Raw genomic sequence first — 26,740 nt, forward strand, 5'->3', positions numbered from 1 at the left:
CGTAGTCAAGCAGAAATAGATGTTTTTCTGGAACTCTTGCTTTTTCGATGATCCAACGAATGTTGACATTTTGATCTCTGGTTCCTCTGCCTTTTTTAAATCCAGCTTGAACATCTGAAAGTTCACTGTTCATGTACTGTTGAAGCCTGGCTTGGAGGATTTTGAGCATTACTTTACTAGTGTGTGAGATGAGTGCAAATGTGCAATAGTTTGAACATCCTTTGGCATTACCTTTCTTTGGGATTGGAATGAAAGCTGACCTCTTCCAGTCCTATGGCCACTGCTGAGTTTTCCAAACTTGCTGGTGTATTGAGTGCAACACTTTCACAGCATCATCTTTTAGGATTTGAATTAGCTCAACTGGAATTCCATCACCTCTACTAGCTTTGTTCTTAGACTTAAGAGAACTGTTTTTCCTCCTTACACGTGCTGTGACACTAGAGTTTGAATGAATGAATGAATAAAAATGGCAGCCAAGCATAGAGTGAATTGAACTTTTGCTCTAACAAACCAGAAATTTTTCTACAAAAAGGTTTCTCTTAAAACTATATTTATTCCATCTGTCCACACCCCAAACATGAATCTCATTTTTTAAAAAGTCAGGCTTGGTTTTTGAAAGGTAGCAAAATCAAAGTATGTTCACATTTAGTGGAGACAGTTGGCAACTAGTTGAGAAAAGAAGACAGCTGTGAAATCTGTGATTTTAAGGGTTTGATATACTTAAGTCTGTAGTTCTAAGATCAGGGGGAAAACAACCAAACCTCAAAATCTGGGGAACCAGAGTTCCATCACATTTTGTTTTTCTACCATTTGAGAAGCTATTTTAAATAATTACTTTGGTTTGTGTTTAAAATGAGTTTTTGCTTATGAAGAACTGATAGAAAACTGAGAACAATTAAGCTGTGGACCCTGTGCAAATAGGTCACACCCCTTAAACCAGTGCTTCTTCAAATACTGGGAAGTGAGAACTTGATAAGGAATCATATGTTAAAAACAGTTACACAGTTAATTCGACTCTTTTCAGTCCCTTTCCCGTGTATAAATAGGAATTCATAGGTTTAATTAGAGGAGCAAGAAATATATTTTTTACTTTGAAAACATTTGATAAAATGACTTGATGCTTTTTGTGAAACAACATTAATTGAAAATGACTTTATATCATCCACTTAGTCACTGAGGATGTGAACTGATGGATAAATATAAGTGAAGTGTGATGATAAATGGCCGGGGATGCTCTGTATGGGTGGTATCTTGTGAGTTACCATCATGACTCATTTTACATCTGTTCTTAGCATCCTTACTAATGACTTGGAAAAGGAAACATGATGACACACTAATGGAAGCTGCATGTGATTTCTAGTTAGGATGTGTTTGCACATCAAGTCAGACCTTAAGAAAGGCATCAATAATGTGAAAGGTAGGCCATTCTTTCTACCTATGTTAGTGTGTGCTATTTGCTGAAAACTTTTACTCTGAAAGTAATCACTGGTTTGTAGAAACACTGGATAGTATAAAAATATATAGCCAATGGGAATTTCCCGTATGACTCAGGGATCTCAAACCAGGGCTCTGTAACAGCCTAGAGGAGTGGGATGAGGAGGAAGGTGGGAGGGAGGTTCTAGAGGGAGAGGAGACATGTATACTGGTTCATGTTGATATGTGTCAGAAACCAACACAATTCTATAAAGCAATTATCCTTCAATTGAAAAAATAATTTTAAAAATCTAAAAGTAAAAAGCATTATAATTTAATCACCCTGGGGTCCACACTGTTGACATTATTTTGTATTTGCTTTCACTCCTTTTGCCATGCATTTTTAACTGGTTGAGATCATACCACATGCATAATTTTTTTTCACACACATAATTGTGTATTGTATATGATTTCCCATGTCATTGCAAACTTTCAGTAGACATCTCTCTGGAAGGCCGTGGAATGTTCAGCTTTGAGGCTATAGTTACTAGAAGATCTGGGAGATCTGGAATTGGATGGTTGCATTGATCCTTGTCAATATTGTGTTTAAATCTCCCATATTATAGCTAAAAACACAACACTGTCTTGAAAACAGAGATAAAAATAACAGGAAAGCCGTTTTGCCTTGTGGGATGGGCTGTGTAGCAGTAGGCATTCCACAGAGGTTTGCTGAATTTAATGTACTACCTATAGGATCCAAACTGAATACCATTTGTCCCTTCCTTCCTGGTATTGAAAGAAGCCTTTAAGAGTAGCATTTGGCAGTAAAGCCTGGCCCCTTCCAGGAAGAGGCCTGTGAATCCATCTTTTCAGGTCGAATTATCTGTCAGCAATATCCACTAGCATATTTGGAAATCTCTACCACATGAGTTTATGGTCTCATTCAGCCACTGTTTCTTCACTGCCTTGGGAGGAGTATCAGTTTGGCCTGGCAATTTCAGATTTCTTCATCCATTATTGAATGGTTGCCAAGCTTTGTGAAAGATGGCTTGGGGTGATTATCAGTGGTGGTGTGTTTACTCCTGAGTATCAAAATGCTCAATAAAAGGCTTTCTGTTCTCTGACAACAGGCCGTTTTCCCCAGACACATGCCTTGTTGTTTTTCCATCGTTAACAGTAGATAACAGTTGGGAGCAGCCAGAAGCAGTTGGCATGGGCTCGAACTTGAGGGGCTTCTGGCCACTCACTGTTGGGCACCACCTTACCGAAGCCTTACTGACCTGAATGCTCTGTGGTTTGTCGGCTCTGGTCCTTGTGGCTTCTCCTGTTTGTTCTGTCTGCCTTTCCTTATAGGCAGTGACTGTATGGTGATGGCTGTTGCCTTTCTTCCTTGATCTGTTTTCAGAATGATCGCTTTCCTCTGAACCTGTCTCTGCTGTGTGACTATCTTCTATAAGCTGTTCGTGCTCTCCAGTCCTCAAGCAGAGGAGTGGGACAGTTAACCTGCTGTTTTTCAAAGCTGTTGTAATTGAAACAGTCTTCCTTTGTAACTAGATTCATGAAGAGGCATTATGATGATTGATTTTTTTATTTGGTAAAATTCAGTAACAGTAATAATGGTTATATACTTTACATACATTTTTCCATTTAGTCTTCCTAGAAAATCTATGAGATACCTATTATCTCCATTTCAGAAAAAGCAACTGAGGTTAAGTAAGTTGCCCAGGATCACATAGTTGGTAAGTCTGATCTTAGAGGGGATTCCTATTAATACTGATTCACTCTTAACCACCAGATGCTGTCATGAAAGGGAAAACAGGTTGATTTGTTCCATTCTTACATCCCTTGCACCTAGAAAGTGCATCTTACACAGGACTTCCCCATAAATCTAAATTTTTTTATTGTTAATATTTTAAAAAAGTTTTTGGCCATGCTGCCCAGCATGTGGAATCTTAGTTCCCTGACCATGGATTGAATGTACACTCCCTGAATTGGAAGCATGGAGTCTTAACCACTGGATTGCCAGAGAAGCCCCAAAATCTAAATGTTTTGGATGGATGTTGAATTTATTGTTGACTGAAGTAAATCATGAATATTTCGTACCTTCAGTGTGCAAGACACATCACAGAATACAAGGATTACCACAATACAGCCCTTGCCTTCCTGTCTTGCTTATAGTCTCAGTCTGTTAAACAGATACATACATCAGTGGCCATAATTACAAGGCAGAGAGTAGTGAATGCTGTTCTAGAGATTCAAAGCAAGTTCAGTAGGAACAGGAAGTAGTGAGAGAGAATTCCAACAGTTGGCATCTAGGATATTTTTATGGAAGGCATGGAATTTGGATTCACCCCTCATTGTTAAATGTCTTAATAACTAGTCATTAAACTGCTCTGAGTTTAATTGGATCTCTCTTTGAGGCCCTCCATTCTTGGAGCACCTTGGGATCACCTTTCTAAGAATTCAGCTCTACATCTAGAAGATGTAAGCAATGTGGACCTGGCCTCTGGATGTGCTTAAAAGTCCCGGTTTTGCATAAGTATGTGCTGTGAACTCGTTCTTTCTAATAAAATATAAAGGTAGTGTCATTGAGTCTTTAAGCTTTGATGCAGTTTTCTCTTCTGTTCTTCTGTAAAATCGGGGAGCCTAGTTGATTCCAAAAAGGAGTAAGTGTTATTCTCTGGGAATCTGTGGAGCAGCTGATGAACATAAAGAATGAGTCCTACAGGATTTAAGCCAGAGCTAGTAATATTCACATTAGCCAGATTTAGAGATTGTCTTTATGGAGATAGTCGGTTATCTTTCAGAGAAGTGGAAAGAGTCTTTACTGGAAGACTGAGGTGAGTTTCTGGATAAAGATGGGTTTGTTCTGTAACTCACCTCACTACATGCTGTCTGCACCCCTAAGGATTTTGTGATTGAATATTAAATAGCAGGATATCAGAGCCTCATGAGCAATTTTTTTTTGCCATTCTAGTCAGTATTCCTACATAGAGAGAGGCTGGTAGGGAAAGAGCAGTATACCCTAAGCCTTTTTAAAAATTGTGATAAAATATACATAACGTAAAACTTACCATTTTAACCACTGTTAAGCGTACAGTTCAGTGACATTAAGTACATTCACATTTTTACACAGCTATCACCATCATCTGTCTGTCTCCAGACCTCCTTTCACCTTGCGAAACCAAAACTCTGTACCCAACAAGTCTCCATTCTTCCTGCCCCAGCCCCTGGTGGTCACCATGCTACTTTTGTGTCTCTGTGATTTCTACTATTTTGCTAAGTCACTTCAGTCGTGTCCGACTCTGTGCGACCCCATAGACAGCAGCCCACCAGGCTCCCCCGTCCCTGGGATTCTCCAGGCAAGAACACTGGAGTGGGTTGCCATTTCCTTCTCCAATGCATGAAAGTAAAAAGTGAAAGTGAAGTCGCTCAGTCGTGTCTGACTCTTCGCGACCTCATGAACTGCAGCCTGCCAGGCTCCTCCGTCCATGAGATTTTCCAGGCAAGAGTACTGGAGTAGGGTGCCATTGCCTTCTCCGTCTACTATTTTAGGTGTCTCATATGAGAGGAATCGTCTAGTATGTATCCTTTTGTGATTGGCTTCTTTCACTTAATGTAATGTCTTCAAAGTTCATCCATGCTGTACCATATGTCAGAATTTCCCTTTTTTTTTTTTTAAGGCAGGATTATCTTTCATTGTATGCCCTAGCCTTGTAAGTAGCAGTTTTACTTGAAAACCAAGCAACAAAACATTGCTCCAAGTATTACCTCTTTTCTTTCTTTTCTTTGATGGGGTGGGGGTGGGGATTTTGAAATGTTTATTTTAGAAATATATAAAACTAAAATGAGTACTCCAACAGCTTACAGAGAAGAAACAAGAAGCTACATGTTTGTAGATTCACATTTGCATGAATATTCTTGCCATGATTCTAAGACCCAGAATACCTAGAATAGAGGACATTACATTTTGATTCGAAAAATATGCAATTAAAAATTTTTACATGTACAAAATATGACTAATATCACTTTTAGAACAAAAGCAAGCTGCTTCTAGCATGTCAGAATTATAAGGAAACCAGCAATGCTCATACTGATTGGTTATTAGATCTTTATGCCAGCAATATAAATACATTGCAGAAGCTTCCAAATGTTGTTAAGGAACTGTCTGAGAAATTAAAAGCATGTCCTGAAATATATAGTGATACCTTATTGGTGACACTGAAAATCAGGTATCAGTCAGTCACAGTTTTCATGATGATGCCTCAAAATATAGGTCAGCTTTCTAAACCAGCTCAGCCTGCTTTGTCATTTATTATGGACTTCATAGCTTATTAACAAGCTTAGCGTAGCTTATTAACTTATTCTGACTGAAACTGTTTCATTTCCTTTCCTTCCTCTGAAGGACAGAAAAGCTTGTCTGGAAATTTCTTTTGGGGGAAAGAAATTTCCCATTTTTGTCTCTATCTTAAGGCATTTTTGGAGACATACTTGACTAAACTGTTTACTTGAAATTTGTTAGATTAGAAAGATGCTTTTTCATATGTGTCAAGAGCTTATGTATTTTTATGTTTTTTTTAATCTTTTCAAATGGTAAATGGATTGATGTTTTAACAGTAAGCTAACTGTTCAAAACTATCACAGGCCTACTATTTTTTTTTTACTGATGTCACCACACCAGCATCAGAGACTTGAGAAACACATCCACTGTGGTTCTTCTCATTGGGACAGATTTTCCACCATGCTCCTCTGAGCCTCTGCTTCCAGCTTTTTTGCCTCTCTAGTGAGGGTCTGAATTTAACATTCTTCGTACACCATTGGCACTCAACACCTCTGTCGAATACATATGTTGACTTAAGAACATAACAGAGTTTGGGTGTTTCCCATCTGTATACACACCAATTCAGCCGCTGATTTATCCCCATCATGACTGTGGAGTATGAACGTGTTGTCAGTCTGTGTGTTTCTCCAACCTCTCTTCTGCATCCTTAGTTTCACTGCCTCAGTTGGATCATTGTGTCAACCTCCTGAAGATCTCCTTGACTTTCATATGCTCTTTCTTCTTCATTCCTCCCAGTGCCACCAGATCACTGGTCTTAAAGTCACAAATGTGATCAGACCATATGTCTGCTCACTCCCGGTTGCCTTTAAGATAAAGCACAGACTGTAACATTGGCCCCATTTATCTTGCTGACCTCCTGGTCCAGGCATCTCCCCCTCCCTTCACCCTACCTGCAGGATCCCCCCTTTGTCAGCCCCATTCTGTGCTGTGAAGCCCCCATTCCTTGCTTACTTTCTTGCCTTCGCTCCTCCTTTTCTTTAGCCCTAATGCTTTTTCTACCATTTTCTACTGTGCAAATTCCTACTCATCTTTCAGAATTTAACTCCAGCATCACTGCTCTGAGACTGGTTTTCCCATGTAGAATTGTTAATGGCTCTTTTTTTCTCTTTTATATATACTTTTATTGTCAGTTTATCCCTTTGCACTGTGGTTCTTGGTTAATTAGTATGTCTCCACTGCTAAGCTTTGAACTCATTAAAGATCCAGGACTTGGCCCATCTGATTTTTGTATACCCAGGTTCCAGCATGGATCGTGGCTTACGGTTGTGTTGTTGTGCTCTGTTGCCCAGTCCTGTCCAACTATTTGCAGCCCCATGGCCAGTAATCCAGCAGGCTCCATTTTCCATGGAATTCTCCAGATGAGAATGCTGGAGTGGGTTGCCATTTCCTCCTCCATGGGATCTTCCCAACCCAGAGATCAAACCCATGTCTCTTGTGTCTCCAGCATTGGCAAACGGGTTCTTTACCACTTCACTACCTGGTAAGCCCCTAATGTCCCTGTAATAGTGGTCAAAGTCAAATGTTCACTCATGATGGTATTTCTAGAAAAGAATGCTGAGTAAATGAACACGTGAGTGAGTGAAAGAAAGGAAGGGAGGGGTGAATGAAGGAAGAGTATTGAAACACTTTAAAGGTAGAAAGGAATACTGAATAATACTTTGCCCTCAAGTATCTCATACACATAAAAATGTCATGATCACATGTCAGCTGCATGTCAGTAGAATACATTTAGCTAGCTGGACTTTAGTTGCACATTAGAGGTGAGATGGAATTCAGATATACTAGAGGAAAAGATGCTATCCCAGGTAAGGGGAATAGCCTAGACTGTGTTGGGACCGAATAAGTCAAAATACTGTAGAGCTGGGAAGGATCTTGTATGCTCATTGAATTCATACAGCTGCTTTATTAGAAAATTAGGACTTGCTCCATGTATGTGTAGGCAGTTTCTTATTAAAGCCCTGGATAAACATAACTGAAACTGGCCCTGTGATATTCCCTGCTGCCCTACCATCTTTCTACATTCATCTTAAATTCTCTAAATGCATCTAAAAGGAAGGTATTATTAATCAAAAGATAAAACAAATCCTCTGGTAGAAGAAAGGCATGAGATTCCCTTTTATGTGTCCTAACAGCAGAAAAGAGTCTTTTGAAAGCATAATGGCAAACTGTTTTGCCAAAGTAGTATGTGAAATGGAAATTTACTTTGGCTTATTTATCCTCTTTGAATAAGATGTCCTACAACAAAATAGCATGCAGGCTCCTCTCTCGGGAAAAGTGGGGGTAAAATAGAAACAGCATTTTCATATGTTGTCAGACGTTTGGAGAGCTGCCTTCTACGCTTTTAATGTTGTCTGAATGTACATCCTCCACCTTATTGAGTACTTAAGTAGGTTTTGATTCATTCATTAGCACTGCATTTCTCCAGCACGAGTGGAAGCCTCTACTACACCTTCAGAAAGTTATTTTGCTTTGACAAAGAGAAAATCCAACCCATCCCATTAATGCATGTATTGGATGGTTCTTTCCAGTTTTTTTAGGGCATGGTCTCCTGAGGTATTCAAAAAGCAAACAAATGAACCAAATGATCAGATCCTGGCAGAAGTTAAAGTGCATGATAAATTCTAGAATTTGGCTCATATTCTCAGGTACATTTTTCCTGCTGATGCACACATGTGTCTCAGAGAGACAGAGTGTGTGTGTGTTTAACATACAAATATAAAACAGACTTCATATAAGCACATCTAGTAAAAGGATAGATACTAATGTTTCTATTGGACAGGTTGACAGAGTAAACCCTGGAAGATCTAATGGAAGCATCTAAGATGGGATTAGGTGTCTTACAGTCAGAGAAAGTTTGCTCTTTGTCTAAGAGCACAAGAGAAAGATGCCAGCCATGGAGAGATCTAGCACGTTGCAGTGATTAGAAGTAAACCCTCAAATTTCTTCAGGACTTTGGGAAATTACATGAATAACCATTGAGAAACAGTATATATTCTGAGTGTTTTTAAGTAGATATAGTAAGGGGTGATGGTGGAGAGTGATTAAAATATGAGTCTACAGGAGATCCAAAGAAGCGACTTGAATTGGGGAATAGGACCGTTGTCTAGAAAACTTTCAAAATAGTCCCTGTGACAGAAGCTAAGTCCATAGGCTGGGCTCAGAGAGGAAGGGATGAATCTGAAAGCAGGAACTGGGTGGTGGGTTTGATATAGAAAGGTACAGTAAGAGAGTCAAGAGTGGGTTCCAAGTTGTGAGTCTAGACAGAGAGGATGAGGCAAGAGAATTTGGGAAGCAGAGGTGATAATGCTCTCACCCAGCTCTTCAATAGCTTGCTCATTCTTGCGATGTGTCGACAGGTATCAAAGAAATGGGGTGTGTTCAGATAAGTTTAGAAAACTCCGAAATAATGTTAAGGATAAAAGTAAACTGTAACTACAGGACTTCTTCGAGCCCAAGTATTCTGTGTTTCCCACATTTACCAGATTGTGACATTAGGTGTTGAGGTGGTTAGTTGGTGTGATGGTGGAACATCTTGGCAACACGTTTTGGAAAATTATGTCAGAACAAGAGAATGGGGTGTGTGTGTGTACACATACATGAGTGATAGTGACCCCTCCAAGTGAGAGTCCTTTGATCATAATAAATAGGAACTTGAGACAATGTGAGGGAGCAAGCTAGGAAGAGTATTTGGAAGTCACAGGCAGAGAGAGGTCCACCAGAAATCTGGCTGACATTGGGTTCTTCTTTATAGCAACCAATAATTAATAGGAGATTGGAGTCATGTGCATGAGAACAAGAGAGTGAGACAGGAGCCATAGAGGGCCAAGAATACAATCTGCTGTTATCAGAAACCAGGCTAGAAGAGCTGATATGTGACAGTGACAAACACCAGGACTCCAAGAGGGGTCTGGATTGTCAAGGAGGACAGCTCCTTTCATGTAGCTCTTGTGATGTGGTAGGATGCTAATGGTAGGGCAAAGGGGGAGGAGATGTCATCCCCAAATTTCTGGCTCCATTCAGTGAACACTTCCTGGCCCTTTACTTTGTGAAGATAAGAGAATAATTAACATCTAGGTTTTGCTCTCAAGGAGGGCACTGTTTCTGAAAAGAAAGAAGGAGAAAAGCAGTTAAACTTCAAATACTTCTAAAGCAGCTGTGAATCTGACAAGGTCTTTAGCTCTGGTTGGGCTGGGAGGTTTCATGTAACTTGACTTATCACTAACTTTTCAAGACAGCCAGGGAAATACACATTATGTGAATAATTGTAAGTCTTAAGCCCAACATTATAATCAGATTACTTTTTACATTTTATCTTCTCTTATGGCCAAGTTTGAAAGAGATTCACATGAAGCATGTCCCTTTGGAGATGTTAGAATTAACGCAGTGGTATGTGAGGTATTTCGAAAGTAACCTCTGTCCCTAGGATGGAGGTCCAAATATATTTTTTCCTACTGCACTCTGCATTTGATTTTTAGAATTTTGAGTTGTATTTTATTCTGGCATATCCTCTGTTGAGATCAAGTCATTTAAGCTGAGCCAGTCAAAGGTGGGTGAATTGACAATTGTTAATGTAAATTTCCCAGCAAGTTAAAAAAAACATCTTCTATTAAAAGTGCACAGATGCTCCATTGTGTGGACACTCTTTTGTACTAGTTCTCTTCTGGCTTAGACAGTAGCTTCTGCCCTGCTCCTGCCTCTCCTTGCTGAGCACTGAGAAGACTTCATAGTATCATCAGTTGTAGATGTTCATGAAAGGAGCCTGTAAGAATAAATAAAAAAGGTAACAGTGAGTTTAAATAGCAGTTTGTATATCTCTCTGAGTTATGGTGGGAAAGGAAAGCTGAAAGGTTGTGGATATGGTCATATACAGACACTGTTTTGTCTCTCTTCTCATTGTGATCTCCCATGACCTGTATCTTGACCAGGACTTGGGATGACCATGCTGAATGGGTGGGCACCCCTCAACACACCACTCTGGAGAACCCAGGGAAGTGCTGATTCAGTGCTTGCAGGGACGTTCAGCATCCTCTTGCCTTTTCGTCTGCTTCACGGCTTCATGTGTTTTAGATGTTTAATAAATCTGTACTGAACATAAAGGGAAAGTGCTGTCAGATACTAGTGTAGTAAAATTTATGCCTTCAAAGAGCCATCCTTGATCTTGTATCTCACCAGCTTTTTGAAACGTCATCTCTGTGTTTGGCTTTGTGTAAACACTTGAATGATGTCTCCATTTAGCTCCTCAAAAGATCACCCTTTCCTAGAATAGCCGCCAGAAAGCCTAGCCTCCCCACAGTGGGGCTTCACCAACTGCTAGGACATGCAGAGCTCTCTCCCTCCTCCCCTTGCCCCACCAACCTGGTTGCCTTTGTGATTTCAGTTTTCTGTGATTGTGCTGGAAAAGAGACTTCCAGAGGTGAAACTGAAACTTTCTTCTCCTTAGCATTGTCCTATAACTGGAAACTTTTTTGCACTCAAAGGAGCTTGCATCTGAATTAGAATAAAGTCAGAGGAGTGATTTTTGTGCTTGGTTTGAGCGGGATCCTGGTCTCAGGCTCCAGCAGTTGCAAAGAGAAACAGATATTATTAGTCATTAGGGAACCGGATTCCACTTGAGTCCAATCCAATGATTGAGTTTCCTACAAGCATTAGTTTCTTCATTTTGGCACAGAAAAGAAAAGAAAAGGACTTCACTAACTGAAAGCATATGTGAGTTATCTGTCCTGATGCTCTGTTACCAAAATCTTGCTGAGCTGGAAGTGTATATGATGCTCCTACTGTTCACAAAACTCCCCCAAAACTGTGGTTAATACTTTTGTTAAGAGAGCTCACAGGTGAGGGACTTCTGATATTAACTATTCAAAGGACAGAATTTTTTGAATTACTTACTTTTAAAAATCAGGCTTAATTGGAGTTTAGGGCGTGACAGGAGTGACAGAAGTTGACACCAACTTGGTGATGACTTTGTGTTGAAGATAGTCACCATCTGTAGAGCTTCCCCCTCCATACACGTCAGCTCCAGACATACATCCACTCCCAGACCAGCAGTGGCCTCTGGGTTGGGGGCAGTCAGACCAGAGTCATGTTGATGTGGATCCTGGGAAGTCTTTAGCCACAGCACAGAATAGAAGAGGGCACGTGGGCTGAGCTATGGAGCAGAGCATGGGAGTTCCTTCTTTGGAAAGTGAAAGTAGCTCAATCGTGTCCGACTCTTTGCAACCCCATGGGCTGTACAGTCCATGGAATTCTCTAGGCCAGAATACTGGAGTGGGTAGCCTTTCCCTTCTCCAGGGAATCTTCCCAACCCAGGGATCGAACCCAGGTCTCCTGCATTGCAGGCGGATTCTTTACCAGCTGAACCACAAGGGAAGCCCCCCTCCTTTGGAAAGCACTTGATAAAGTGGGCCCATTTGCAGATCTCTTAGATGGAAGAGCTGCGTCCTGAGCAGCATCAGCACAGCCCCGAAGTGTCGGGCCCGTACTTGCCCAGGATAAACCGTCTTCTTTGCGATTCCCAGGAGGGCAGGAACTCTGAACTCGGCTGAGGAGGCCAAAACAAGAGATCCCAGATGCTCTTCCACATCCTCTACCGCCTGCCAAGTGGATGAGAGATGTATGGATACGATTCCCCAGTTTTTCCATCCACATAAGCCCACATGATGGCTGACCTTCAGTTATATAGGACCCTTGTGTGCACCGGAGCTGGGCATTGCTCTCATAATGTGTGCCCTTTAAAATCTAGGGTTTCCATTCATGTTTAGTCCAGATGTTTTCAGAGGTAGGGGAAGCTAGAAGTCTGGTGAGAAAGAAGTATTTCACTACCTTTTGTCTTTCTTCTTGTATTTAGAAGAAGGGTAAGGGACAGAGGTTCTCAGATGGGGTATTTGGAAAAGGTGTAGGGTGTTTGGGATGGACACAGTGATGAAGGAGCACTCTAGGCTATTATTGGGCAGGAGCGAGGGTTGCTAACTCCCCTTGAGAGTCTTGTGAGAGTCTTGTCCAGTGAAGAAACCTCCCACCCCAAATGCCACTGAAGAGCAGCAGGGCTTGGCCTTCTCTGAAGGTTGGTGCAGTCATGGGGATCCACACACCTGGCCTTCAAGGTAGTCTGAGCCCAGGGAGGCTAGATACAGTCTTCCGTTTTTGGTTCAAAGCCATCTTACTATCCGTTCATTCATCTGCTATCCGTTCATTCAACCTTTCAGTCCTCCTTTGGTGAAGGGTCTCGTGGCCACCTATGCTCCCCTGGCCCCCACCCTCAGTGATGTTGTCACCTTGTCTGCTCTGTTAAACTTCATGTCTTCTCTGAAGTGACTCATTTAGTAGCAATGACAAGTTCTTATGCCAGTAAGACTGGAGAAGAGGAAGGCATTTGGTGGAAGGAGGTAGAGAAGAAGAGCAAGAAAGATGTCTTATAATTTGTCTAGGTTTGAGACTAAACACCCAAGCTGTTAATCCCACGAACAGGTAATTGGTTAGTGCTAATAGAATCCTTTTACATCGAGGTTGGTGGTTGTCACACTTGCATGTACATCATGATGCCCTGGAGGGTGTGTTCAGACAGAGACTTCCGGGCACCATCCCCCAGCTTTATGATTGAGAAAGGCTGGGCGGGGCCTGGGAATTGGCCTTCCTGACACAGTCCGCAGATGAGGCTGGTGCCACGGGTCTGGGAGGCAAACTTTTCTAGGTCTGGGTCCTAGAGAAAAGAGAGGTTCCTGGAAGACCAGGCTGATTGGGGAGGAGCTGGCATTCCTCTCGACCTTTAGTCAGGGCCCATATGAGGAAGAAGAAAGAACTTAAGATGTAGCACCCCCCAGAAGATGACAGCCACTTCGGCTTCACCACCACCCCAATTCTGGGATCCATGCAGAGGCCAGTGTGCTGTATTTTCTGAAATACAAAGAAAAAAATAGAGTAATCTTTGCTTTCTTATGTCTTTCTGTTCAGAAGTAGGTGTATTTAACTGGTGGCCTTTCTTGATGTCTCTTAACTTGGTAAACTGGGATATCACTGGTAAACCAAGACAGTAGAACTGGAGGGCGACAATTCTTTTCATTACCAAATAAGGGGAAGTCATAAAAATACACAACCTGTGAAGGCTTCTCTAAAGGAAGGCACCTGGCTTAAGGCCCAAACCATTGGATGTCTGATTTTTTCAGGAGTGGAAGCCAAGTCAGGATTGGACATTGTGTTTACTGCTCTGTTTTCCTAATTTTCTCTCTCTACTGTCAGCAGTAACTCAAGGATTCATTGTTTTTGTTTTCTTCTTCCTAATTTGTTGACAATAGTGTTGATTTATTCTGGTCCCCAAAAGGGAAAACCAGAGAAAGGGAGAGAGATTCTGTTGGAAGTGTGAGCAGGAATGCGGCTAACACTCTGAGAGCCTCTATTTTTATTGTCACTTCCTGACTTTTCAAGATAATTCTAAGGACAGTTTTTCATCAAATGTGGCCTTATGGCCAAATAACAACCAGCTTTTTTCCTCCTTGACGTTTTGTCAGAATCACACCATGTTATTAGTTTGAGTACTTAGTGGTGGTTGAAGAGCGGCATAATATTTGGGGTTTCATTTTTTATCCGATATAGAAAGCCCTGTGGCACTAAATAAAAATGTCACTGTGTAAAATTTAAAGGCTTTCTGTCACAAATGTTTTTAAAAATTCATGAAGGGCTGAGGATTAGATTTATCTTACCCTCTTTCTGTGATATATTCATATTTAATGTTAGTTTCAGCATTTGAAGCATGAGGAGCTTTTTCGAATGAAAAACTGTGGTGAACCAGTTGTATCTGAAGAAGCAGGCCACAGGGCGGTGTTTGAATCGTGCAGTTTACTCCCCTTCATGCGTTCAAGGGGCAGATACTCTTGGTTTTCCCAGTGGCTGGACTTCTCCCTGGGAAAAGCCCTCATTGCTGGAGAGGTTGCCGCATGCGGCTACTTGGCTCTGACAGCTGTTTCCCTGTGTCAGGGGCCATTTTCCTTGGGCGTTAATCCCCAGCACACATATATGACAGTGGAGGAGCAGAGAGGGGCCAGACCTCACCTTTGGGACTCTTGTTTTTCTTCTTTGTGGCTTTGAGTCACTGAGTTGCCTGTGTTTGGGGGACTATCTTTAGTCAGAGGCAATATCCATTCTTCCCTGTGGAGGGTCCAGAAATAATGAATGACAATAGAATTAGCTATGAATGAAGAGATGAAACGAACTCAAACTCATGTGTTTTTTTAAAAATTGCTAAGCAGGTGTCTTGGGTCTGCAGCATTGGCCTTACCCAAAACCCTGGAGGGTTTAAAAGCTGGTGAGGAGGAAGGGAGCTGTTGGCCCTGCTTGTTCCACCTTCAGGGCAGACAGACCTACCTTGGAGGACACAAGCATACTTCCTCTCACCACAGGTTGGCTTGTAGATGACTAGAAGGAGACGCAACAAGGCACGTTTGTTGTGGACTGTGGCTTCTGCCTGTCCTTCCACCTGTCCATCATCAGTCTGTTCTTCTGTCCCTCTATCCCTCCATTCCTCCCTTTTTTCTGTCCTTTTGTGCTCTCCCTCTTCCTGCTTTTCTTCCACGCTGCATGCGGACACTTTTAAGCACCTGCTCTGGGCCATAGATTGAGCCAACTTCTCATAAAATGAGGGGAAATGTACCTGTTTTCTCTGCTGAAAGTAATCAATCTTTTAATAAGAGTCGAGGAAGAATGACAATAAGAGATATGGCTTGCCTACAAGGATAAACCCTTTTGAGCTGGTTTTCCCACTTACTTGTCCCTGTGGTTCAGACCTAATCGAAGACGAGCAGCCATTACCTAGAACAGTACCAAAACGTAAGTGTGTGGTTTGGGGGATGAGTTGTGAGATTTTCGTCATCATGATCTTGATGTTTTTATTCCTTTGTTTGATGCAGAGAATCATCTTGATAAGTAAAAATCATCTTTTTCCCCCCTCAGACTATTGGCAAGAAGTTACCTCCAACTGCAGCAACTCCAGACTCGTCAAAACCAGAAATGGACAGCCGGACGAAGGGTGAGTTTTCTTTGTTTATCTGTTTTATGTTTGAAAGCAGTGAATGGTTTTATGATCATTGAGCCACTTTTGAAAAATTCTTATATAATCTTAATAGCTTTTTTAATAGCACATTAGGAAAAAAAATGCACCCAGATAGGTTTCATTGTGTTCTACCAGTAGGGTGGGCACAAGTTCAATTCAGAACTCCTCAGTGGAAGAAGATACTTTCCTGCCATTTGCTTCTCACCTGCATGAAGAGCCAAGGGCTTATCCATGTATACTTGGATCCATCTGCATAGTTGAGGAGTCAGGAAGGTTTTAGAAAATGGCAATTCAAGCAGTGTCGAGATTCATAGGCCTTCAAGTCAGAGAGGCTTTATGTTTTAGCCTGACCACTCAACAGACACTCCCAAATCTTGACTCCTTCAGCACAGCTCTGCTTGTATTCCTGTAGTTACAAGTATCTGTCTTCTGTCAAGCCAGATATGCTCTTCCTGTCATTTTTACCCATCGGTTCTAGTGTCTGGGTCTATATTGATTTTAGCCCATTTTTCTCCTGACAGTCTTTTAAGTATTTGAGGATAATTGCCCCACCCCAACCTTCCCAGTGGTCAGTGCTCTCCATCCTAGAGTTGTCAGAGAAAATACAGGAACGCCCAGTTATATTTGAATTTCAGATAAACAATGAACAATTTTTTGTCTTTAGTATGTCCCATGCAATATTGGTTATTTATACCAAATTCAAATGTAACTGGGCATCCTGTGTTTGTATTTGCTGAGTCTGGCAGCCCTCCAATTCCTTTAGTCATTCTTCTAATAACTGGAATGTTCTGAACATGCTCTAGTCAGAAATAAATACTGCAGTTCCTTCTAGGGATTTCACTTATTTTTTTTTCCAGCTTCAGATTTCCTTATGAGGATAATGTAGACAGACTACTAATCTAGTTTGGAAATCCAAAGGTTGAGCGAGGCTCTATCATACATATGTGATTATGATTAATATAAGAGCAAGCACAAATATATTCTTTTAGTTGCGGAAAATATACGAGGAACTCCTTTTTCAGTGCAAAACAGGTAGTTTTGAGAGCAAGTAAATGTTACTGCCTTAGACATAAAAAATGAATTTATGGGACTGCCAAGCCCCAAATGGTGTTTTAGATAAATACATTCATAGGTGTTATAGGTGCAGCTGTCTTAATGGTTCAGGTTCAGATGAGGTCGACATGCCTTCAAGGTGTTAATGATACAATCAGACTCTGTTTAAGAGGCAGGAAGCTCACTAGACTAACGCTCTAATCCAGCAGCTCCCCAAGTTGATTGTGCCCCAGAGAGCTGGGCCACACCTCCAGAATTTCTGAAGCAGCAGGTCTGGGTTGAGGACTGAAATTGTGCTTTTCCAACAAATTCCCGGGTGCTAGAATGCTAATGCTAAATCTCCATTTAAACACTAAAACCTTCAAGATTCTTGAAGAGCATCCTGAAACTTTTTCTTTACATGAATTCAAAGTTAAACTATTTCCATAATGTTTTCTGCTGTTGGACAGTAGCCCATCCTTCCTCCATTCAACTGCTCATTCTGTAGTTCTGGCAATTGACAAGTTTATCAGTGATCCAGGTTATTAGGCAAGTTTGCTGGAATGGCTGGAGTGGAGGATGGGCAGGAAGAGGGGAAGACACATCAAGCCTCAAAGGTAATTGGAATGGGGTCCCTGGGACAGGCTGTCCTTCTGACAGGTGACAACCAGTGGCCTTCACCAACCTCAGTCATGTTTGCAGAAATAAGAATCTGAGAAACAGAGAATTTTTTTAATGGAAAAGCGTTTCAATAGAAGTGAAAGAAAAATGCCTTATAGATTGTTCCTCTCTCTGCAGAGTAAATAGAAGCTAGGGTGACTTGTGAGTTGGTTTGGGGGAGGCAGAGCTGGGGGAATCTGAGTGTCACTTGTAAGATTGTGACACAAAATAGGACAGTCTGCAGGACATGCTTAAGTGACTCATCCTCAGGCCTCAAGAACTCACACTAGAATAAGAGCATATCCTTGATTGATCTTTTTGTCCTCGGTAATGTCTGCAAGCAGGAGACTCAGGTCTTTTTTGGCAGGGTTAGGTGGTGGGTGTGGAAGGAGTTTCAGAGAAGTACTGACCAATAGGAATACTATGTGAGCCACATACAAGAGTTTACATTTTCTGGTAGCCACATTAAAAAATAAAAAAAGAAAAAAACAAGAAAAGAAACAGGTTAAAAAAAGAATTAAGTGAACTCAATTTAAATATATTTTATTTAGCTCAATATATCCCAAGTATTATCCTTTCAACATGTGTAACCCATAAACAATTATTAAATGAGGTATTTTAATTCTCTTTTCATCTGAATCTTCAGAATCCAGCGTGTATTTTCCATGTATACCACATCTCACCTTGGCTTAGCCACGTGTTGATTAGCAGAAGCCACACATGCCCAGGGGCCACCATATCAGACAGTGTAGTTTGAAAGTGATTCTGGGATCTAAGATGGGCTTCCTGGGCCTGGATTTTAACACAGTTCAGAATGCTCAGGTCCCTTGAGCACTTGGGAGAATCCTGACTCTAGCCCACGCCTCTTTCAGTCCTACAAGTGTCTATTAACGATGTCTATCACTAGATGCATCCCAGAGTGAGGCTGAGTTGTTAATAACGAGTGGTTTTACACGGTAACAGGGGTGTTCTGCTGAGAGTCAGGAAGCACAGGTTCCGGGACTAGCTCTCTTCTTAGCTAGCTGTGTGACCTTGGGCAAATAATTTTGTTTCTCTGGCCTTGCTCTTCATTGTCTGCATTGTCTCTGAAGTCAGAGGGTTGTGCTCAAGAGAAGCCTTCGGGTCCCTCCCAGCATCTTCACTATCTGATTCAGTTCCAAAAGCTTTATAAATGCAGAGTGAAAGCTTTCTGCATTCCAAGAATTGAACAGCCCTTGGGAGAGGCAAAAGAAAGATGTGAACAATTGAGTCGGAATATGAGAAGATGTCATTTGGCACAGATGCCAGAGATAAGTCTGTGTGTAAGTGGTTGGGAAGAGTGATCACTCTCACTGACGCCTGGAGAGGTTGTTATTGACAGCCATGTTTTCATGGAGCCAGAGCAAGATTGCTGCAGTTTAATCTCACCCCTCACACACTTTCTGGCTTCCATTGTAAAGAGCAAATTCTGGGGTAATGGTTCTCCCGTGATTTCCATGAGGGCTCCTAGTCCACCAGGTAGCCCCCTCCATTTGGAACATTTTGCTGCTTCTGGATTTTGATGTAGTACCCAAGTTCAGGTGGAAGGACACAGAGGGCTGACCCACTTTTCGAAATGACCCTGAACTTGGGGAAGAACACAGCCTCCTTCCTTCCGGTTGGAAGTCACACCCATAACAACTTGCCCAGCAGTACAGAGAAGAGATGTGCCTTCCCACATAGCTGTCTCCTTAGCGCGTTCAGATACTGGGTTGGCCAAAAAGTTTGTTCAGGGGACTTCCCCAGTGGTCCAGTGGCAAAGACTCTGAGCTCCCAGTGCAGGGGGCCGGGGTTCAGTCTCTGGTTAGGGAACTAGATCCCACGTGCCACAACAGAGAGTTCATGTGCCACAACCTAAGACTGGGTGCAGCCAAATAAATAGATAACTATTTTTGAAAAGGTTTCTTTGGGTTTTTTGGTAACATCTTACTGAAGAACCCAAGTGGTCTTTTTTGCCAACCAGATATAAGCTCACGTCACGAGTAAGCATTATGATGATCCAAAAAATATTCAGTGTAGATTGGTATCTTCTGAGAGAAGTGAAACTCAGCTGATCAGGATTTATTTAAACAACTAACATCATCTCCCCACCCCCAATAAAGCTTTTATGATATTGAAATTCATCAGAAATGCATGCTGTGGAACAGATTGCCATAATTTTTGTAACAAGAGAAAAGCTGTCTAAATATTCATAAATGTAGTGCCCTGAGGTGCCTCCAGCTCACCACATCTGGAGCTCCCCTCTTTCTGACTACAGTTGATGCAGATTTGTGGCCTCTGTGTGATAGAAAAATAGCCTGAAGAAAGAGTTCTTTAGCATCTTCCTGAACAAACAGTTCAGTCTTAGAGATTCAGAGGACCAGTTGAACAGGTAGGTTAGAGAAAAAATAGTCCTTGACAGAATGTGTACAAAGGCAGGTCAGGCTTCTGAATAAACGATGCCTGGGGATCAAAGGCTAAACTTTGTCTGCTTATCCTCCCCTCACATTATCACTGGACACTTGCACCATCTTTCTGATCACTTTGTCCCTTGACTTGCTTCTTAGGCATTGTCCCCTGTGACGGTGACATGTAGTACCTTGTGGCTATCATTGATCCCTCATGGTGGGGGCGGTGTCTTCTGCCCACCACCCCCACCATCCAGTCCAGGAAAGTGCCATGGACTCAGTGGACACTGGCAACAATGGTGGTGGAGCAGATGGAGAATTAGAAATGATTTCAATTTACCAGGCTCTGTACCTAACAGAGTCTTGTCAAAGCAGTGTAGTAGCCACAAGTCTCCTTCCCCAAGTTCACAGTCACCGGGAGGGAAAGAACATATTTGTTGACCCTCGAGCTTATTTCAGATTCCTAGGGGGTCAGCAGTGGTTGCTCTGTGGGACTTGACAGATCCTTGTTCTTTCTAGCCTCTGCCAACGCCCAGCCAACCCAAGAGCTCCTGGTTTATGCTAGTTTGACAAGGTCACGTTTCTGGGCTCATTGCAACACAGGGACTGCCCAGGAACCCTGTGGAGCATTGCACCAAACAAAAACGAGCAGTTACACATTTGGAGGAGAGGCGGAAGTGAGCAAAATTTAGATGAAGCAGCAGGGTTTTGATACGTTCCAAGCAAAACAGGGCTGTGTAAGTGGGGCCACATCACAGCTGGTCTGTGAGCTTAACCCAGGTCCTATGTCTTTGGGAACCACTGATCCAAGAGCAGGGCTGTGTCCAGTACCCCTTACAGGAGGCCCTGCGCTGGTGTGGGGATTCCAGGCTTCTTTTCTATGTCACGGTGACTTGTTTCCTTCAACAAAGGGTGGAACACATCATTATTACTAATATGATACATAAAAGCAAAGTTTCTGATCACCTGTGGTCTTAGAGGACAGACTTTCTCAGGGAGTAAGAAAGCAGTAGTCACTCTCTCAGAGAAGGGGCTTCTTGGACCCTTTGCAGCTGTAGCATGTGTGCTTGGAAGGAATACTATTTCCAGTTCATGTTGCAGCTGGCTGTATCTGCATTTGTATCTGCATTTGCAGATTTTTACTTTCTCAGTCTGAGCTAATTTTCACTTTCTTGCTACATGTTTGATTAGGAGAAAAAAGGGTCACCTCCCCTTATGTTGGGATTTTTCCCAGCCTTGTTGTTGTTGTTGATTCACTAAACTGTTTCTAGCTCTTTGTGATTCCATGGACTGCAGCACGCCAGGCTCCCCTGTCCTTCACTAGCTCCTGGAGTTTGCTCAGATTCACGTCCATTGAGTCAGTGATGCTATCTAACCTTCTCACCCTCTGCCACCCTCTTCTCCTTTTGCCTTCGCCCAACCTTACCTGTGAACTCTTTTCATCTCATTTGCCAGGATAGGTGTTTTTGCTCATTTATCTTCTCCAAAGCTCGCTTACTCTTGGGCCTGGAAGTTTGGGCACATTTGATATGAAATGTGTGTCCTGCTGCTGCTGCTGCTAAGTCACTTCAGTCGTGTCCGACGCCATAGACAGCAGCCCACCAGGCTCCCCCATCCCTGGGATTCTCCAGGCAAGAACACTGGAATGTGTGTCCTACCCAGCCCTTTAGCTTCTCCCACACCTGATTTGTCCCTAAAGCCCTCAGGCTCAGTGTCTCAAGGGTCATTGTTCACCCTAGGAAAGCACCTTTCATCAAATGCTCACAACACAGATTCAGAGTGGGGGGTCTTTCTGCAAGGGTGCCCAGCCTACCCATGCTGCAGATGACCTGAATTTCAAATGCAGTCCTCTTAGAAGACAAAATGAACTCTCGCTCTGCTGTCCTAGTGGATTTCCTTCCTCCCAAAGACTCAGAGTTTCTCCTCACCTGAGCAGGAGAAGGTGTCATTGAGAGGAGCCACGGTCTGCTCCATATTAGAGAACAGAAAGGCTTCCTTTGCCTGTCACATTTTGATTTTTTTTTTCTTTTCAAAGTAAGAAAGTAAAAAGTGGCATAGTTCATATATATGAAATAATTTGAAAGTCATATTACCATCAACATGCAATACCAGAGGGGTCAATGTTTTCGTGCCAGAAAGCATTGGGTCAGAGTTGACAATGTAGTGGCAAAGACATTGTGTTTCATTTCCCCGAGTTTAGATATAGACCCGGTTTTCCCCACTTGGGCCCTGTGAACATTTAGACCACATCAGACTTTGCTGGGGGCTGTCCTGTGTCCATTGTACGGTATTTAGCAGCTTCCCAGATGTCAGTTACCACCTCCCCCCATACTGTGACAGCCATAAACATCTAGGGTCTTTGTTGGTGTCTCATGGGAAGCCAAGTCAACCCAGCTGTGAACTGCTGGTGTGGACTATCTTATGCCCCAGGAGGGCACCGCTGTATCTTCTGCCGCCGGGCACATGCTGGACACTCAGTATTTTTTGAATAAATGTATTCATCCCACCCCTCCCATGAGTGTTAAAGAGAATAAGTGAAATAAGACTAGTTATCTGCTTCTTGTCATCAAGAATGGTTGGGAAACACCCCACCCCACTCTAGTCAAAGGCCTGGAACATTGTCCAGGCAGGGCCAGTGCCATTTTCCTCTGCTAGGAAGGGACCCCAGGTTTCTGCTTTAGGAAGTGATTTCCCCATTTCCAAGTTTCTAAGGCTTTAATCCAAACACATCACTCTGACTCTCCTCCCTGTTGCCTTGTCCAGAGCTCTGCATATACGTGCTTTATTTCCTCTCAATGATAAACTCCTTGAGAATCAAATAACTAGTCTTATTTCAGTTTTCCCCAGAACATAAAAGAAGTCAAACCCTTATTGCAATTCCAAAGTACAAAACACTCCCGAAAACTAGAAGGCTTTATCACTTCAATAGTGTCCAGCTCTGTGACCCCCTGGACTCTATAGCCTGCCAGGCTCCTCTGTCCATGGGATTCTCCAGGCAAGAGTACCGGAGTGGGTTGCCATGCCCTCCTCCAGGGGATCTTCCCAACCCAGGGATCAAACCCCTGTCTCCTAAGTCTTCTGCATTGGCAGGCCAGTTCTTTACCACTAGCTCATTCATCCCATTTGGGGTGACGAAGCATCCATTTGCTGAAAATTTTTAATGTATATGAAGCTTGAGTATAGCCCCAGATCCCAGCTGGGGATGTTACATATTATATGGTATGTGCAATGTATTTCCTTTCTAAAATCTGAAAAATTCTGTCCCCAGGCCTTCTGAATAAGGGATTATGAACCAGTAGTGTCTCAGATAATATTTGTCAGTTTAATGAAAGAATTTTCAGATTTTGATGTTGGCAAAAGTAGACACCACTGAGCTTGATATTTTTGTTCTGGTGTCCTCAGAAGAAAAGAAAACCTCCGGTTCTAGGCATGACCTGATACTTTCCATCTCTGCTGAAAGTTCTGGAAGGCTTCCAACCAGACTTTGTGACACATGGAGTTTTGATCTTCATGTCCTAAGTTGAGCTCAAAGAATTGTCCTAAATTTAATGTTACTTTCTTGGTGTGTGTATATGTTTTCTTTGTTGATATGTTTATTCTGTTTCTCTGCTTTTTTTTTTAAGGTGAGAGTATTTTCTTAAGTTTGTTTGCTTTTTGTACAAATAGACTATAAAGGCAGCTGAAGGGTGTCATTGAGTGTGGTCATGTGAATTCAATTCCTTGAACAATCTGTTTTTAATCTCATGTAAATTTCTAGAAATTTGGGGGGCTTTTTTGGAAAGGGATGTGAATTATGACTGGACTTGGTATTTCTTGAAATTGCAGTGCCGATCATCACTTACAAGGGGCTCTTGATTGGGAACTGGGCAATTTTTGTTTCAGGGTCCTTGACCCTTCTGATACTGTATACCAGATATTGTATAACACATTTTCTCTGCACCTTTGAATGTATCTGTGTTTTTTTTTTTTTTTCTTTTCTGGAAAGAGTCATTGCTTTTTATCAGATTCTTGAAGGACTCTGAGACAAAAAAGGCTTAAAAACTGACTTAAGGTTTCAGTCTTATGCTAATTTATTAATATTTTTAAATCTTTCTAAAGAAAAAATAGAGACACAATCATCTTAATCACTGGATAAATCATGTCTTTATTTCTTGATGTGCATGTGTGTATTCATTCCTATTTGATCGACTAATTAAATCCATCTAATTGATGAATAGATGGAAAATCCCTGCCTCCAAAAATTAATTTCAGTCCTTTACTCTCCGTCTCTGTCTGCTACTCATTTAAAATTTATAATCTTCCCACGTTCAAAAGGGATTTGGAATTATACCCTTCTTTCAAGACCTATCAAATGCCTGCTCTTTTGTGAACTCTCTCCTGAATATGATCTTGCCTTTCTCTGAAACACCGTGACAATATTCTGTCATAGTGAGTTGATGCTTATTTGTGTATTAGGTTGGACTTCTGTGTGAGGGTGGTTGGACTGACCTGTATATCACAAGCCCAAGAACTGACAGTAACTTTTTCATGTTGTTGTTTAGTCGCTAAGTGGTGTCAAATTCTTTTGTTGCCCCATAGTCTGTAGCCTGCCAGGCTCCTCTGTTCATGGGATTCTCCAGGCAAGAATATTGGAGTGGATTGCCATTTTCTTTTCCAGGAGATCTTCCCAACCCCGGGATCAGATCAGACCTGCATCTCTTGTGTCTCCTGCATTGTCAGGAAGATTCTTTATCACTTAGCCACCAGGGAAGCCCATCTTTTACATGGTGGTGACTCAGTAAATATTTGAATTAAAGTAGGAAACATTTTTATTCCACAGACTAGAAAATTAAAATCATAGTCTCAGTTAATATATTATTTTGTATTTGAATTTACTTTTGAATATCTTAAAACCATTGATATAGCCAAACCAGCCTAATGTTCTTATTTCCCAGTACTGCTGAGTTAGGGCCCAAATGCCTCAGAAGTAAAAAAAAAATTCTTATTTTCAAATATATCATAATAACTTAAAATGTGGGGTAAGTAGTTGTCATATTTGGTCAGGAGTGTTGTGAGTTACGGGGCTGATGACCAGAGCCCTGAACGGTCAGAGGCAGCTGGGACTTATGTGTAGCCCAGTGTGTTCCTTGATGCCTCCATTATTTCACTGAGATATTTCTGAGGATCTGGGGAGAAGATGGATGAGCCTCACTCTCTAATTTAACCAGATAGTTCTGTTTTTATTTGTTTTATATTAGGGTTCTAGAATAAACTTAAATTGGCTCTAAGAGTCCTGCTAAAGTTAGCCAAACCCTCCTCTTGGTACTCCTGGGCCAGCCTCTCTTTCACACCTAAGGATGTGAGGTCCAGAGCAACAGCATGATTGCCTCAAGTTGTGTGCTTGAGAAGGACTGGTTGGGGCCAAACCCAGTCTTGACCATCCTGACTTCTAGCCCAGAATCCTCTCTTCCTGCTTTGCTATCCCATAGTCCTCTACTTTATAGAAACACTGAATGGGAGCTATGTCAGGTTCTGGAGATACAAAGATGGGTAAGGTATCGTGTGGCAACCTGCTTTACCGAGAGAGGTAGTTAACGGTAGCCATTGGCACTATCACCTCCTTCTTTTATCTAAAATTGGTGCTTTCTAGATCATTTGGCAACCCACTCCAGTATTCTTGCCTAGAGAATCCCAGGGAAGGGAGAGCCTGGTGGGCTGCCGTCTATGGGGTCGCACAGAGTCGGACACGACTGAAGCGACTTAGCAGCAGTAGCAGCAGCAGATCATTTTGCGCCTAAGGCTTTACATATAAAACAGCATAGTTACATGTTGAAAGTGTTCTGAAACTGCATTGCAGTGATGGCCACCCAACTCTATAAATTTATTAAAACTCTTCAAACTGTACAACTTACATGTGTGAATTTTATGGTATATAAATCATACATCATTAAAGCTGTTTTTAAAAAAATGACAGAGGAACACCTACCCTCCTTTAGCTCATAAAGAAACTGACCATAAAACGAAATGGCCTCATGAAACATTTTAAAAGCATATTAGTACTTTCTTATAAAAATGTTTTCTCACTTCTGTTGGTTATAAATCAATTTCATAGTCATTTACTGACCTATTATGAGGCCAGGTCTTAAGGTAACAAGGGAAGAGTTGGTGGGGGAGGGTGGGAGAAGGGATGAGAAAGATACATAGGAAGAAGGTTTGGGTTGGGGAGGCAGATTATAGTGAAGTGTTTCAGAAGAGGTTACTGAAAGTGTCCTCTTTCTTCTGAGTTCCTTCATGTCAGGGAGCCTTCTGCTTTGAGTGATAAATACCTCCCTCACCACAAAGTGATGATAAGCAGTGAAATTTTATTAAGTCAGATAACAAGAAATCCAAGGACAGGTCCCCTGAAGTTGAATAATTTGACAGACATCTCAACAGTGTCAGGGCTCAAGGTCACTTCCTGTTTGATTTTCTTGGCTTTCCTTTCATGGCTGAAATGTGACTGTGGCAGGACAAAACGGTGTACTGTCTTCCAACAAGGGTGAAACAGTGTTAAATGCAAAAAGGCCGGGGTAACTATTTTTCTCATGTATCTTTTTTTTTTTTAATCTGGGAACAAAATCTAATAGCCTCTCCCCATCCCAGAACATTTCTTCTCACATCTCATTGGCTAGAAGTGGATCACATGCACATTTCTCAACCAATCACTCACAAAGGGGAGTGAAATAAATATTATTTGCCTAAAGAGACCTAATTGACATTTTCCCAAAGAAGATACACAGATGGTCAACAGACATATGAAAATATGCTCAATGTGGCTGATTATTAGAGAAATGCAAATCAAAACTATAATATGGCATCACCTCACACCAG

The 26,740-nt window shown here is 41.9% G+C and overlaps 1 protein-coding gene across 1 annotated transcript in view; it reads left to right on the forward strand.

The window, feature by feature from the left end:
- The window catches only part of SH3KBP1 (SH3 domain containing kinase binding protein 1), a 237,624-nt gene that overhangs the window by 130,458 nt on the left and 80,426 nt on the right, over positions 1–26,740 (forward strand). The window contains 1 exon segment of the mRNA XM_018043705.1: positions 15,695–15,770. Coding sequence (XP_017899194.1) covers positions 15,695–15,770 — 76 coding nt within the window.

Source organism: Capra hircus (genome assembly GCF_001704415.2).
Source record: "Capra hircus breed San Clemente chromosome X unlocalized genomic scaffold, ASM170441v1, whole genome shotgun sequence".
Classification (NCBI taxonomy): Eukaryota; Metazoa; Chordata; class Mammalia; order Artiodactyla; family Bovidae; genus Capra; species Capra hircus.